We start from the raw sequence: 16784 nt of genomic DNA, 5'->3' as shown, positions 1-16784 counted from the left end.
TGTTCGATGTCTGTTGCTCAGTACACCAGTAGTTTCTTTCTTTTTCAGGACATTCCGAACTGTTGTATTGGCTATGTTTGTGCAATAGCTCTGATCTATTTTCTCTCTTCTCTCAGCTTCAAAGTGGTTTGCTTTTCTCCCAGCGACAGCTCTCTGGTCTTCGTTTGCGTAACAGTAAATGGGTGAAACCCAAAGCCAAAAACAAGCACCATCTAATTTTTAAGCAATCAATCTAAATTAGCAACACCTGAGCAACTGGCAACACCCATCAGTCACATGTTCCAATACTGTTGCTCACTTGAAAAGTGGGTGGGTTCATACAAAAGGGGCTCTGTCCTGAGTTCTTTTTCACATCTAGATGTAAATACCATGAAATAAAACTGGAATTCTGAACTTTTGTCTAAAATATTTTGATCTGAAACCCAAATGCCTTCAGTGTACAGCAAAAGGAATTGAATTGCCCTTCCAATACTTCTCACTAAATATATTTCCAAAGGAGCTATTGGCATGAACATTTCACCAGATTTTGGGAATAACCCAAGTAAACCATACATATAAAAAATAGAACAAATGAGCTCAGAAATGAGGTTGTGTGTAATAATGTGAAATGACACAGGGAAAAGGTATTGAACATACCAACTGGTATTTATTTAATACTTTGTACAAAAGCCTTTGTTTGCAATGAGACCAAGAAGCCTCCTGTATGGAGAAACGAGTCGCATGCATTGCTCTTTGAACACTACTTGTGGGCTCCTTTTATACACCTTGAGTTTCAGATCTTTCCATAGATTTTCGATTGGATTCAAGTCAGGTAATTGGCTGGGCCATTCTAGTAGCTTTGTTTCATCTTTGAAACCAATTGAGAATTTCCTTGGCAGTATGTTTTGGATCATTATCCTGCTGAAATGTCCACCCTTGTCATTTTCATCATCCTCGTAGATGGCAGCAGATTTTTGTCAAGAATGTCTCAGTACATTTGCCCATTCATCCTTCCTCAATAATGTGAAGTTTACCAGTACAATTTGCTGAAAAGCAGCCCCACACCATCATGTTCCCACCTCTGAACTTCACTGTTGGTATGGTGTTTTTAGGGTGATGTGCAGTGCCATTTCTCCTCCAAACGTGGTGTGCATTATGGCATCCAAACAGTTCCATTTTGCTTTCATCAGACCAGACTATATTCTCCCAGTATTTAACTGGCTTGTCCAAATGTATTGCAGCAAACTTGAAGCGAGCTTTGTCATGCCTTCTTTTTCAGCAATGGGGTCTTGCGTGGTGAGCGTGCATGCAGGTCATTGCGGCGGAGTGCATTACTCAGTTTTCCTTGGGACAACAGTACCTACTAATTCCAGGTCTTTTTGAAGCCCTCCACAGCTGGTCCTTGGCTCTTGGACAACTGTTTTGATTATTCTTTGCACTCCTCTGTCAGAAATCTTGCGAGGAGTACCTGATCGAGGCAAATTTATGGTGTTATGATTAGCTTTCCACTTAGGTATTCTGGCCCCAACTGTGCTCATTGGAACATTCAGCAGCTGTACCCAATGTCATTATGTTTTGCAATCATTCGTTTGCGATGGTGTTGACACAGCTCTTTGCTCTCACCCGTCTTGACTGAGACCTTTGCAATGAGACCTTTTTGTGGGCGATCAGTTAGTACTGAACCAGATGATATTAATTTGCACTGACAAGGGGCTGGATGGTGTTTGATTATTGATAGATTTTAGGTGTTGGCTTTCCAGGTGTTTTTGGAACTCCCTTTCTTCATGTGTTCAATACTTCTTCCCTGAGTCATTTCACTTTATTACACACAACTCCATTTCCGAGTTTATTTTATTTTATTTGTATGTTTGGATTACTTGGGTTGTTCCCAACATCTGGTGAAATTTTCATGTCAATAGCACCTTTGGAAATGTTTAGTGAGAAAAATGAAGTGTTAAATACTTATTTCAGCCGCTGTATTTAATATTAAAATATCTTTGACTTTTTGGGGCTATAGGTTCTGGCAGGCAAGGGCAGTGGAAAGTTTTCTGAGAGGAGCCACCTCCTATGCAGACCAAATGTTTCTCCTCAAGAGAGGACTACTGGAGGTACTTAAACTTGTCAAGATGACTGCAATGATATATGCTAGAGTGCAGACCTGCATCCAGGCTTAACCATTTATTACCTACAAAATCATTGTTTCTCTAGATCATTGTTTCTTAACCTTGTTGAAGGTACTGAAGCCTGCAAGTTTCAATTCAAAACATAGGTACTGTAATTTCTCGTGTATAATGCACATTTCCCCCCCCAAAAAAATGTCTAAAGTCAATAGTGCACATTATACATGGGTATAGTGGCAAATGGAAAAAACTTTCACATTTTATAAATGTATGCCACCATCTAGTGGTTATTAAAAAGCTGGACACTTTCATTCCAAGATGCCACCGCCACCTAGTGGTTGACTGTATATATGTACAGTTGTGCTCATACATTTACATACACTGGCAGAATTTGTGAAATATTATTATTTTTTTTTATGACTGAGTGAACAACCATCATTAATTTCTTTATGGTTATGAAAAAGGGCTGGATTGCTGTTTGAATGACAGATTTTAGGTGTCTTGGCTTTCCATCCCTTTTTGCACCTCCCTTCATGTTCAATACTTTTCCCCTGTCATTTCACATTTTAACACATAACTTAATTTCTGAGTTTATTTGTTCTTTCTTTGTATGTATGGATTACTTAAGTTGTTCCCAACATGTGGTGAAATGTTCTTGTTAGTAGCACCTTTGAAAGTATAGTGAGAAAAATTGTGACTTAAATAACGTTCTGCCGCTGAATATATATATATATATATATATATATATATATATATATATATATATATATATATATATATATATATATATATATATATATATATATATATATATATATATATATATATATATAGCTTTACACGATCAGGATTTTTGGGGCCGATCAGCGAGTTTAAAAAAACGATCATAAGATGGAGGAATGTGTCTATTTAAATGACCTGTTCATTTACTGTATATACTTGTGTACTTAATTGCTCAAAAAAATTATATTTACAATCAATAATGTATCTTTGTTCATCTATTTATGCCAATGAGGCATAGTGACAGACAGAACAAATGAATGGTCTTCTATTAGATGGCAGGAAGTAAATACAGTCATGTATCCACTTTTTGTGACGTTTGTTTGTTGGTGTGCCGTGAGATTTTTCAATTGTAAAATTTGTTCCTTGGCTCCATAAAGGTTGAAAATCCCTGCTCCAGTCAGATTGTGTATTCTAGTCAGTCAGGTTAAACCAACATTATATGACAGAAATAATGGGTGCTAACTTACTGAAATACTTTATTTTTAAGTAAATTACTTCACCCACACCGAAACCTTCGAGCATGATTCGACAGAACGGCGGCATGTTTACGTCCAACCGTTCGTGGTACCACTAGCTTGCTAGGCTACATTACGTTTTTGTTGCCTGCTTGCGAGCCATATCGTATTAAAAGATACCTGAAGCAAACCTTAAACGAAGGTCCTCTCCTGAGCACCGGTGACCACCAACACACGTTCTTCTCTATTTCGTGCTTACAAACACACCGCACGATCCATTATTGTTGTCGTCGCCATGGTAACGAGTGTATCCGGTCGCGTTTGCGTTGACACGATGAAGCCCAGTGATCGGGGAAAAATGGGATGCGGTGGTATCAGAATACAAGATTTTATTGCAGTAGTCGAACATAGGGCAATCGTGAAAGAGCAAATTTGTCTTGTCGTCTGAGCATTACGTGTTGTCTGTCTCAAACGTGTTGTCTGTTCCACACCGGCGACGTTTTTTTTTTTTTTTTTTAATAACTTTATTAGCGGTCGGATATTTACAGAACTACGTTAAAAATAAACTAACTTTTGGGTTCAAATATACTGTGCACGATGGCGACTCGGAGTAAATGTCTTTTGCTTAGTCATTGATCGGATCGGTCAGCATAAAATGCTAATTATCGGCCAATACTGATAAGGCTGATTAAAATCTGTGTAAAGTCATATATATCTATATATATATATATATAGATATATATGTGTGTGTAAAATATACATCCACACACACAGGGGCAAAAAAGTATTGAGTCAGCCACCAATTGTGCAAGTTCTCCCACTTAAAAAGATGAGGCCTGAAATTTTCATCATAGGTATACCTCACCTATGAGAGACAAAATGAGAAAACAAATCCAGAAAATCGCATTGTCTGATTTTTAAAGAATTTATGAGGAAATTATGGTGGAAAATAAGTATTTGGTCACCAACAAACAAGCAATATTTCTGGCTCTCACAGATCTGTAATTTATTGAAGAGGCTCCTCTGTACTCCACTCGTTATCTGTATTAATGGAACCTGTTTCAACTCTTATCGGTTATTTGTATAAAAGACACCTGCTTATTTCAGTAAGACAATGCCAAACCTTGTGAAAACTATAGAAAATGTTTGACCTCTGTCATTGCCAACAAAGGGTATATAACGAAGTATTGAGATGAACTTTTGTTATTGACCAAATACTTATTTTCCACCATAATTTGGTAATAAATTCTTTAAAAATCAAATGTGATTTTTTTGGAATATCGCACGACAGTCGTTTCACCAAACATATTGGGGAGCAGCAAAAACACCCTATTGTAGACCACCCTAGGGAACACACCCACCGAGGCATAAATAGAAGGACTCCACACTGGAAATTTGGAACAGAAGAAGCCTTTTGGATTAAAGGTGAAACGTCTTCAACAAACAACAAACGGATTACCGTGACCAGGATGACTGTCCGTCTACACAGACAAGTCTACGTGGTATTGAGGAGGTTCACCTGCTCAATACCAGACTTCATGTAAAAATATTTTCATGCCCAGTTATACTTTAATACGTACAGCCATTAGAACACACTAATCTTTTTTTAATTTTATTTAGTTATTTGTTTATTTATTTTTATTTTTTTATCAATCATTTTACGGCCACCATGTGACGTCACGCAGCCCTCCTACTTATTATAACTTAGTTTTGACACTCCAGTTGAAGTTGACTCTAAAAGTAAACCCACAATAAAAAGAATTACACACATTGTATACTTCAGTACAACACATTCATTTTTAACCACTTTGCCAGCTTGATGCTCAAGCCTCAATACAAAATCCTGTTGACAAGTTCTCAGAGCTAGCACCAAAGTAGCGATACTTGTATAGCTCCAAATAACAAATATTCACACACAATCACTGTAGCAACATACGCATACAGATAATATAACAATACTCAAAAGCATGTACTCTTCCTTTACTGTGAAAAATTAGTTTGTTTTCATGCAGGTCATTTGTGACTTTCATCTTCTGGTCTGAGGCCCTTTTGATGAAGTTGTTTTTCTGCATGCGTGCACCATACTGCCCCTAATAGGTCAAGATGCGCACAGCAGGAACACCATACTTCAATACGAGGCACACGCACAACAACTGCACAGACTGATGTAATAAGCGTGTGACTGACGTAGTAATCGCTTGACACAACAAATCGATAATGAAATTTGTTGCTTATCGATTGTTACTAATTTAATCGATTCGTTGTTGAGCCCTACTTCTAACCCTTCTCCTTTCCTGTGACAGCACATCCTGTTCTGCATCATAGACAGTGGCTGCACCTCCAGAGATGTCTTGCAGAGCTATTTCGATCTGCTCGGAGAGCTCATGAAGTTTAACATTGACGCCTTCAAAAGGTTCAACAATTATGTCAACACGCCGGAGAAGGTACATTAGTATGTCTTACAGCCTACCCAACTACCTGTATATTTTGCGTGAACCATATCAATGTTGACTGTTGTGTTTCTCCTCTGCAGTTCCAGACTTTTCTGACACAGATCAACAGTTCTTTGGTGGACTCCAACATGTTGGTGCGGTGCATAGTGCTGTCCTTGGACCGATTTCAGAGCCAAACTGAGGATGTTAAAGGTAAATCATAATAAAACAATATGTATGCTTTGAAGGTGCAAAAGTTTTGATCACCCCCGTAGTTTTCTTATACAGGATCAATGCACTTGTTGATAAATAAATATGGATTTTATTCAATTATATTAAATATATAAATTCAGTACATAATATAGACGTACAGCGGCTGAAATATGTAACACGTCACCATTTTTCTCACTAAATATATTTCCAAAGGTCCTATTGACATGAACATTTCACCAGATGTTGGAAACAACCCAAGTATTCCATCCATACAAAGAAAGCTCAGAAATTAAGATGTGTAATACTGTGAAATGGCACAGGAAGAAAGTATTGAACACGCCAACTGGTATTTATTTAATACAAAAACCTTTGTTTGCAATCACAGGTTCAAGATGCCTCCTGTATGGAGAAACTTGTCGCATGCATTGCTTTTGTGATTGTGGCCCATTTCTCCACACAAGCGGTCTTCAAATCTTGAAGGTTCTGAGGACTTCTTTTATGGACCTTGAGTTTTAGTTCTTTCCATAGATGTTCGTTTGGATTCAAGTCAGGTGATTGGCTGGGCAATTCTAGCAGCATTATTTTTTTTCTTTGAAACCAATTGAGAGTTTCCTGGGCAGTATGTTTTGGATCATTATCCTGCTGAAATGTCCACCTCGGTTCACTTTCATCATCCTCGTAGATGGCAACAGCTTTTTGTCAAGAATGTCTCTGTAGATTTGCCCATTCATCCTTCCTTCAATAATGTGAAGTTTACCAGTACCTTTTGCTGAAAAGCAACACCACACCATCATGTTCCCACCTCCGAACTTCACTGTTGGTATGGTGTTTTTAGGGTGATGTGCAGTGCCATTTTTTTCTCCAAATGTGGTGTGCATTATGGCATCCAAACAGTTCAATTTTGCTCTCATCAGACCAAACTAAATTCTCCCCATATTTAGCTGGCTTGTCCAAATGTTGTTCAGCAAACTTTAAATGAGCTTTGACATTTTTTTTAGGTGTTGTCTTGGCTTTCCATCCCATTTTGCACCTCCCTTTCTTCATGTGTTCAATACTTTTTCCCTGTGTCATTTCACATAACGCACAACTTAATTTCTGATCTTATTTGTTCTACTTTCTTTGGATTACTTGGCTTGTTCCCAACATCTGTTAAAAATGTCAGGTCACTAGCCCCTTTGGAAATATATTTCGTGAGAAAAATGTTGACGTTAAATACTTATTTCAGCCGCTGTCTAAGTTTTCCTCCCTCATCACCTGCAGCTGCGGGCTCTCACACAGAGCCATAGGTGAAACTCATCAGGCATGAGATGCTCCCGTCTCCCTGGGCAACCACCCTCTCAGTCCACCACACTACTACTAAATTTGGATTATATACATAGTAATGGAACTCAGTCATAAACTGTTGACCCCCTGTATGTGAACACAATGTAATTTGTATTTTTCTGACATTTGGTCCATTCCTAATCTTATCAGATGCTGATCGATGTGACATTTATAAAAATGTAGATAAAATGTCTGTATGAGTCTTGCTCAAATGGTTTATTTCAACATTTGAAGAAATGTAATGTCCTAAGCCTAGGGTGGGTAATTTAGCACAGTTCCTTTATTGATGTTTGGGAAAACTATAGATCATTCAATAGATTATATAGCTATAATCTATTGACTACCATAGGGCAGGATTGCGTATGTGCAAATCAGAATGAATCAATAGTGCTATCATTTCCGCACAATTGACAGGATTTGTAACGGTCAATTAATCAGTTAGCGTGCAAATTGATCTGTACGTTCATTTTAATTATCCTCTGAATACAGTCGTCATCACCTGGACTATTGAATCTACTTTTCTTAACTTGTCCTCAATAGTGGTGGAGGTGCTGTCTGAGTGTTGTCTGCTGTCGTACATGGCCAGAATGGAGAACAGACTTGCATTCCTTTTCCGACTAGTCAACATCATCAACGTACAGACACTCACGCAGGTTCGACTTGCAATTTAAAGCACTGAACCATTCTTAACAAGTATTTTGAGCCACTCACAGCTGCATCTTTCCTCAGGAAAATGTGAGCTGTCTGAACACCAGTTTGGTCATCCTAATGTTGGCCCGCAGAAAGGCTAAATTGCCCTTCTACCTTAACGCCTTGCGTGAGAAGGAATACGCCGAGAAGTACCCCGGCTGTCTGCTCAACAACTTCCGCAACCTCCTGCGCTTCTGGCAGTGTCATTACCTCAACAAGGACAAAGATAGCACCTGTCTCGAGAATGTGAGTCAAACAACCTAACAATCCCTGAACATGGCTTGACTGTCGTAAACCCATACGCTACATAAAAAGAACATAAATGTTGTCGCCCGCCAGCTAAGGTGAAAATATTTGTTTCAATGAAGCAGTCAGTTAAACCCTCCAAAATGTTACAGTGCTCACGGACACATGCAGATATTCAGCTCTCCTTTAGTGAGTTTAGCAGTGACCTTTCTGTTAAAATGTCTTAGAAATACTGTCTAGCATTGTTGTATTTGAACACTATTTTCACTCTCTTTCTGCTCTTTAAGCTTACACTAGGTTGCTATTTTTAATAAAGCAAGTCCAGCGGTCAGTACAGAGACCTGAAGGCAGACAGAGTTGGTGAACGGAGCATGGCATGTCTTGAGGGCCAGATGTTGGTCGCAGCAGTTAGCGAAGACCAAAGCTGAGCTAAAAGGAGCGTGAATGTTGAACGCTTGCCAGACGGAACGTAGCACCAGTCCACATGAATGTTCCTGTCAGCTGCTTTATAGAGGGCCAACTGTTTGCTTACAAGGTGAAGTCAAGGTTGTGTTTTTATTTTTGCCGCCACCTTCACGTGGCCAAACATATCAATCGTGGCGGCTTTCACAGGAATAGTGCTTCATGTTTTCACAACTATTTACGCAACCCAAAACATAGCATCGTAGCTCATAGACGTGGTGACTTTTTTTTGTTTTGTTTATTGAGTTCATTGATTTTACTCTCATTTTAGATTAGTGCGTTCGAGAGATGAAACTGAGTCATATCATGAGCAAAATTATCACAGTTGTTGGTGTTATCATGAATGTTGGTATTAGAATCAATTATTCATAAAAAATTATGATTACATGAACGAAAAGCATTTTGTATGCTGAATGGATTTTGGCATTAGAAATTGTAAACCGCAACACTCAAAGGGTTTTTTGTAATACCTCACAAAATGTACTTTAATGATAACAAATAGGCTGCAGTTATCCATTTGTGTGTGGTGGGGCGCTATTAAAGCTTGAATCTGTTTGATTATTAAATGAAATTATCGTTCACACTATCATAACTTCACTCCAAATGATCAGTGCTCTCAAAATGAATGTGGTGATTAATCACAGACACATTTTGTAATGAAACACTTGAATGGTAATGCAGTTTTATCATGGTTTGTGTAAAGAGGAAAACACTTAAATATACGATAATGCTAAACAGCTACATAGACACAGGGACCGGAAACGACCGCTGCTACGTCACTTGAGAAAATGGGCCTATAAATTTTAAAATGTACGTTAATATAACTATTTAAAGTATAAGATAACCTTAATTAGTCCCACAATGAGGAATTTGCATCATTTCAGCAGCAATATTGGATATAGGAAATATAAAAAGAGCAGGCAAGAGAAGACATTTGGCCACAAATGTCTAGCAGTAAAAGGTTGATGCAATAAATACAGTAAAATAACAAATATTGAAGCCATAATGTTTTTTAACGATTACAATTATAGCGTAATGATTGTTGTGAAACTGAACAGTGTGCTGAATTGTTTATCCTACTACATAGAGTAACATGCAGCAATGAATTATCTCGTTAATGTTCCTGACATGATTTAAAAATATTTTTTATCCTACTACATACAGTAACATACAGCAATAATTGTCCCATGTTAATGTTCGTGACAAGATATAAAAAAAGAAAATATGGAAGTTCGGACAAATTGTTCTGGAAATGAATTTCTATCGGTCGCCATCTCTGCAGTCATAGCCATAAATGCAATTTTACTCAAGATTCCCATACTTTTATAATTAATCATAGGCGGGCTTGATTTTATATATATATATATATATATATATATATATATATATATATATATATATATATATATATATATATATATATATATATATATATATATATATATATATATATATATATATATATATATATATATATAAACCATTTTAATTACTGTAAACTTGTACTTGTGTTGCATTTTTTTTTTTTTTTTTATGAAATTGCTTACAAATTCAGTTTGATTAATTTCTTTCTGGGTTTTGGCCAGGGGCTCCCCACTATCGGTTTTCTGTTTTGGTGCATCGCTAGTTTAATTCTAATGCGAGCTTATAGTTACACTCTTATTAAAGTGTGGAATTTTCGGCTGGCAATGGTCTGACCCTGGGCTAGATCATTTCAATTTCCAAAGAAATGTTTCCAAATCTGTGTCCTGGAATGGATTGTTTGACTTTGGAGGTTGCACTGTCCTAATGATGAGAAGCGTTAACTTGTCAAGCGACTCCAACCCTGATGAAGCGGCTGCCAGGAAGAAACAGGGTGACATTTGTCTACTGGCATTTTGTTTCCTCAGAGCTCGTGTGTCCCCTTCAGCTACTGGAAGGAGACTGTGTCGGTGTTACTCGGCTCAGACGGGACTTCCCTCTGCGCCATAGCCAGCTACATCGACGAGCCCTTTATGGATCTGGACAGAGAAGATTGACCACGAGCAGGCGGGCGCACAGTGCGGTGTGCTTCGGAAAGTGGGCCGGGGGTCGCGGGTCGCATGTAACGTTGCTGTGGACTCCGCTGAGCTGAGCCTTCGAGGCGCCTGCTGCCCCACCTGTCTGCTCTGCCCTAGCATCGATGCTGGAGCCTGGCTGCCATCTTGTCTCTATGAAGGAGGCAGGCCCCACCCCGTGTCTACCCCACGCTATGACAATGTATGGACCTTTGAAAATTTCGCCTGCGTTGATTGTTTGCTTTAGTTGGAACAAAATAGAGCCTTTTTATATAATCTTTACAAAATGTTATGAAAAAAGTTCCATTCAACAAGTGTTGAAACAAAAAGACTTTTCACAAAGCTACCAGATGTGCATCAAACTGCTGCATTCACTCGCCCGCGACCTCTCCGTCCCCGAAGTGCACCTCCATGGCCTCGTGGGGAATTGGAAGTCTTCTCAGCGGACATCATCTTTATTTCCTCTGTTTCCAATTGTTGATTGGTGCTTTCTGGCCTGACAAGCACATTTAGTTTGCCTGGGGCTCTTCATTCGGGGGACACTCGTTTTTTTTGTGTGTGTTGAAAACTATGGCTTTTTAGCTCTGGATTAACTAGAATAAAACATTGCACAGATTCAATTGTTTTTATTGTTTATATAACACCTTTTTGTTGATTAAATGTTTTCTTTTTGTAACAGAATGTGTATGGTTGTGAGAGATGATTTGGGAAGAGAATAAACTATGCAGGCACTCGAGTTCAGATAGCCTTTTTGATTTGAGTTGTTTGTTGAGGCCAACATGGCTCCACCACGACCTGAGCTGCGTGTTCTAGTTCTTTCTGACTGACCACGAGCTGAAATGACAGTCTGTCGGTTTGACTGCTCTTTTGCGTGGTGCAGCTTGATTATTTGGGAGAGAGAGAGAAGCGGGGTGCACTTGGGTGCCGACCTGGCGTCCAGTCTGAATGTGCAGCTATTTGGTCTCAACAGGATGCTGCGCTGTTTCCAATGAAACGCACGCGATAAGTCCAAAAATGAGCTACCTCGTTATGTCTTTTTAGAAAGAACAATTGTGGACGATTTGCCTCCCAGCAGATCATGATTCCTAGCACGGGAATGTAAAATTACGTTTCTGCAGTTGACCCCTGATTCCTTGGGATGTTTAAAAAAAAAAAATAATAATTATGTTCAAAACCCGTTTTACTTGTTGCAGTCACTAAGCATGTCTTAAAATTCAAATATGGTGGTGCCAGTATCTTAACTTTTATTTGGTTTGTCCTCTGTGCTTTGTAGTGAGGTCTTTTACTTGGACTCTTCCTGATAACCGTAAGACGAAGTGATGTTTTCTGGGTACTTTGAGTCCTCTTACTGATCATATGATTTCACTGATTCCCATGCTACTTTGCTTTGGATGTCAGCCACGCATTGTTGACTGAAAAGAGTACTTCACTTCATCATGTACATGATTAAAATGTGGAAAACTGATGTAATTTCCCAAATATAATAGAAAATGTTTAACACATTTTAATCGTGCAACTGATGTACATTTGAATTAAGTAAATTCAAGGGACTTTTTTTCAGTGTTCAGTAAAATTGTAAGGATAACCACTTCGTTCTGACCACTAGCTTTGAGATTCGCATTTCTTTTATTGTCATCGCTCCGTATGGTGAATGGATGTTTGTGGTTGACTCTTCTAAGATGAATGAATAACTATTAGAAGGGGGAGGGGTGTCTGCAAAAAAAAAAAAAAAAAACAAAACTGGGTTGTCATGTGAATGTTGCACCGTTGTGTTTTCCACTATGGATATAGTTGGTTTAACACTTTCCAGTTTATGTTGTTATATCCAGCACAATGAGGACACATGCAAAATGACTCAAATCACTCCGACTCACACGTGCACTCATGCAGACTTTCTTCCATTGACAAATCACTGAGGTGTTTGCCTAGTGTGGGTCTTAATCACACAATTGTATCTCAACATCAGTGAAATAGTGATTTAATAGTATACAAATCAAATACTATTATTTTGTTGATTTCTGTAATCCTAATAAGAACAGTCATCTATTTTCTGTCACAACCATTTTGGTTTTGACTAATTTCCTTCCTTTGTTTGTCCAATAAAGACAAGAATAAATTATTTTTTAGGCAGTTACTGTGGCGTTCCTATATAGATTCACACTGACAAGTTTTTATGAAGGCTTTATTTGCTTGCTAGCACACGGTTTAATGGAGCTGTTGCAGCTGCTTGTCCGTGTGATGTCTGCATGCAGCCTCATCATTACTCAGGAAGCTGAAACAGAAAAAATGGAGTTTATTGCACATACCTGTCATGACTACTATAACATTGAAATGTGTAGCTTTATCTGAGATGACTTCTAGAAATGAGTCGACGTTCTGCGGCATGTTTTAAACTGAGCTGGACTTCTCTACCAACCTTGCCACCTTGGTCGCGCGTGCGGACGCGGAGCTTGTTGACTTGGGTTTCGGCCGTGTCGGCCCTCTCTTCTGCATCGTCCAGCTCGTGCTGCAGCTTCCTGTACTTGGACAAGTTGGTGTTGGCCTGCTCTTCCTGAATACAAGACACAGGACTACCATTCAAGAACAGATCTGGAAAATGACATTTACATCCTCAAAGCACTGTTACAGTTATTTGTCCAACTCCCTACTGTTGTCACCCTGGGTTACACACTGGTTTTTGCATTTTCACCAAGTCGCGACCCACTTTTACAGGAGCAAAGAACGTGAATTGTTCAAGAATAGCCTTTGCAACATATGTATATCATGTTTTTAATTAGAACACATGCTGACACGTTCAGTTCAATGTCTGTCAGAGCACTTTATTAAGAAACTGAGGATGAACATGACAACTTCATGTACAAAAATAAAGTAAAACTAGCTGTCATTATTGCACAAAATACGGCCACAAAATTTCACTCACTTCGACACTGATCTCATCTTTTTAGGAATGTCCCTTACCCAAAGTAATAACTTTTCTCCCATACAGTACAACTGTCAAAATAATATTTTCAAATTAAAAGTGAAGTCCAACCTAGGATACGATTGGAATATTTCACTGGACAGGGGTTCTCAGTTTTTTTGTTGTTTTTTTTTGTACTGAATTTCTACATTTGCCGTGCGCTGCAGTCAGATTTTATATATCCTGTCTGTGACCCACTATTGGGTCCAGACCCACCGGTTGAGCATCACTGCTCTGCTTACTATTAACACATGCAACCAAACCAGACAACAACAGTTTTCCATACTAACTGTTAATGAGAAAATGACGACTCTGCAATAAGTGCTTCCCTGAATCGACTTTTAACAAGCAATGTGGGTCACACGGTGAGGTAGTGGTTAGTACGTCTGCCTCACAATTCTAAGGTTCAGGGTTAGAATCTCTGCTCCGGTCTTCCTGCATGAAATTCGCCTGTACTATCCGTGCTTGTGTGTGATTTTCTCTCCTGGTACTCTTGCTTCCCTCCACATTCCAAAAACATGTACGTTAGGTTATCGGAGACTCTAAATTGTCCATACTGACGGCTAATTAACGTCATTTCATTACGGCGCCTGTCTCCAGTTTGTCATTCAAACAGCCTAGTCACAAGGCCTTAATGGGTCTGGCGGACAGATGTCGCTTTTTGGTTGGCCTATGAGGCAGTTATAATTGAACCTTACCAACTGCCTGGGAATAAGTCTCAGTTTTAGAACAAATCTGCGCAATTTATAACACTGTATAACCGTAAATATGAAAGCACCTTGGACAGGAATCGTAGTTTTCCGGGGATGGAGCATACGTGAGTGGTTTGGCATATAAAACGTGACTGAACTGAATTTAAGCACCTCGTGACTGGTAAACGAGCATGTCATCGACTCACCGCTTCCTCAGCCAGTCTCTTGTAACTCTTCACTTTGATCTGCAGTTTGTCTATGAGATCCTGCAGGCGGACAAGACTCTTCTTGTCCTCCTCAGCCTTCACAAAACAACAACAACAAAAACCATTCAAAAGACATACTGAATACACTATGATTGATGGCTAGCAGCCCGATGTGTTGATTGTGCTACCTAGATGTTTACCTGGTAGCATAGCTCTTTGACTCTTCTCTCATATTTGCGTGCGGTCTTCTGTTGCTCCTGGTTCTTCTTTTGCTCTAAATCCAGTTCATTCTCAAGTTCTTTCACCTATTAACAAACAATGTGTCAGCTATGGTGAAACCTCCAAAAGGTCATGGAAAAATATGTCTCAAAAGGAACAAAAAAAAAGAAAAATGAAAACCGAGTTCCAACTATCATGATGCAAATCTTGTGTGACTTCAGCTTAGGGAGTATCGAAAGGATTCACTCTAAGAGCGTTGTGCTTTTTTTTTTTAAATTATTATATATTTTTTTTTATTCCACCAAGAAACTTACAGTTGTTGAATGTCATCTCATTAGCACACTGAATACATATTGACGTCCAATCAGCAGCATCACGTGATGCATAACGTGAACCTACGGAACTAGAACATCTGATGACATTTATCTCGAATTTGGTCCGTCTGTGGCTGCGACTCGAGCGAGGAAGGTGAGCAACTCGCGCGTCGCCTCACGGAACGAGTGCCTCAGCTTTCTGCACACGAACGTGGCTGCGTGAAATGGAACGATCCCGTTGTTATTGATGCGAGTGATGTGTGAATTAATCTGGGTGTGATACGACTAGGATCGAGCCCAATGCAAATATTCAACACTATAAGCTTAATTGCTAACACTGCTATAATTTTGCCAATCATTTCAATTTCAATTGAAAGGCTGCTGATGGATATTTGTAATACTGAGAAAAGGTTGTTGGCAAATGTTACGTTACTAAATCATAAAGGAAGTAAATATGTCATTTATTCTAATCATGGAAATGTGTGTCATTTCAAATACTGTTTTACAAATAAGTAAGCAGTCTCAGTAATAATAATTAGTTTTTTTGAAATAATCAATAAATCGTAGCTCTAAATTATAATGTAATCAAATCATGAGGTAAGAAGAAGTTTATGCACCATTGTGGTTACTTTTTTGGTTGTATGACAAGAATGTTAAAAGTTCATTAAAACCATTGACTGTGGAGTTAATTAAGGTTTTAAGGACGGCAACAGTTTGAGCCTGGAACTTGGAAATCAACCCGTTTCAGGAAGTACGTTGTGTTCAACTTTGAAATGGAACAATGGAAGGAATTGGCAGCACACTGGAGCACGGAAATCCAGGCAAACACTCACCCTGGCCTCCAGTTTCTGGACCTGCTTCTTGCCGCCTTTGAGGGCGATCTGCTCAGCCTCGTCCAGACGCATCTGTAAGTCTTTGATGGTCTGGTCCATGTTCTTCTTCATCCTCTCTAGATGGGCGCTGGTGTCTTGCTCCTTCTTGAGCTCCTCTGCCATCATGGCCGCCTACAAACACCCATACAGTACGCTGTTAAAGGAGCTCCATGTCCAGCATTTCTAGAGGCCTGCGCACAGCGCATGGCTTACATCCGTGATAGCCTTCTTGGCCTTCTCTTCTGCATTGCGGCACTCCTGCACAGCGTCGTCCACCTCATTCGACAGCATAGAGAGGTCACTCTCCAGCTTCTTCTTTTGGTTGATCAGCCCTGTGTTCTGGAGCAAAAGATGCCGCCGTTTAAAAAAAAAAATCAAAAAATAAGATAAATATATATATATATATAAAGTGCTTAAACAATGTATGAGACCATCACCACATGTAAGGTGTATGCCACAGCTGCCCCATAGTAACAGCATTGGTAATTATCAAAATATTTGTCTTTTACACTAGTATGTAGAAAGACCTTTTTCCTAAAATTATATTTGAAATGCTAAATGCAGTTTCACAAAACAAATCGACATAATTACGCTTTCTAATAACATAGCCAACGTTTGCTCAAATGATCTCCAACCAAACGTTTGCTTTTCTTTTTATGGTGAAAACGAAAAATCCCAGTACACTAGCTTTGCTCTCACTTTGTTTTTCAATGCAAATCCAATGCAAAGTTCTGGCAAAATGAAATCATCTTTTTGTGAAATCAGTTATAAATTCTACAGCCT

At 38.9% G+C, this 16784-nt stretch overlaps 2 protein-coding genes across 8 annotated transcripts in view; one reads left to right on the top strand and one right to left on the bottom strand.

The window, feature by feature from the left end:
- trpc4apa (transient receptor potential cation channel, subfamily C, member 4 associated protein a) overlaps positions 1-11475 on the top strand; it is a 21595-nt gene extending 10120 nt beyond the window's left edge. The window contains exons 13-19 of one of the 2 annotated variants that reach the window (XR_009769355.1): positions 1997-2087; positions 5641-5781; positions 5871-5982; positions 7846-7958; positions 8035-8241; positions 8529-8776; positions 10593-10680. Coding sequence is in view for 1 of the 2 variants with exons in the window: in XM_061688488.1 (XP_061544472.1) it covers positions 1997-2087; positions 5641-5781; positions 5871-5982; positions 7846-7958; positions 8035-8241; positions 10593-10721 (793 nt within the window). In the remaining variant the exon portion in view is untranslated. Of the gene's footprint in view, positions 1-1996; positions 2088-5640; positions 5782-5870; positions 5983-7845; positions 7959-8034; positions 8242-8528; positions 8777-10592 lie in introns of both variants that reach the window. The other variant, XM_061688488.1, reaches the window with a different exon arrangement.
- A 1458-nt stretch (positions 11476-12933) lies between these two features.
- The window catches only part of myh7ba (myosin, heavy chain 7B, cardiac muscle, beta a), a 28905-nt gene continuing 25054 nt past the window's right edge, over positions 12934-16784 (bottom strand). For all 6 annotated transcript variants that reach the window (XM_061687330.1, XM_061687331.1, XM_061687333.1 and 3 more), the window contains 6 exons: positions 16215-16340; positions 15963-16133; positions 14797-14901; positions 14597-14692; positions 13156-13290; positions 12934-13011 (listed from right to left, as the gene is read on the bottom strand). In XM_061687330.1, the coding sequence (XP_061543314.1) occupies positions 13000-13011; positions 13156-13290; positions 14597-14692; positions 14797-14901; positions 15963-16133; positions 16215-16340 (645 nt within the window). In that variant the 3' untranslated portion in view covers positions 12934-12999. The remainder of the gene's footprint in view (positions 13012-13155; positions 13291-14596; positions 14693-14796; positions 14902-15962; positions 16134-16214; positions 16341-16784) is intronic.

The sequence above is a fragment of the Phycodurus eques genome, chromosome 10 (genome assembly GCF_024500275.1).
Source record: "Phycodurus eques isolate BA_2022a chromosome 10, UOR_Pequ_1.1, whole genome shotgun sequence".
NCBI classification, from domain to species: domain Eukaryota; kingdom Metazoa; phylum Chordata; class Actinopteri; order Syngnathiformes; family Syngnathidae; genus Phycodurus; species Phycodurus eques.
Note: the sequence above shows the minus strand (reverse complement) of the source record. Positions and strands in the feature narration are given on the sequence as shown.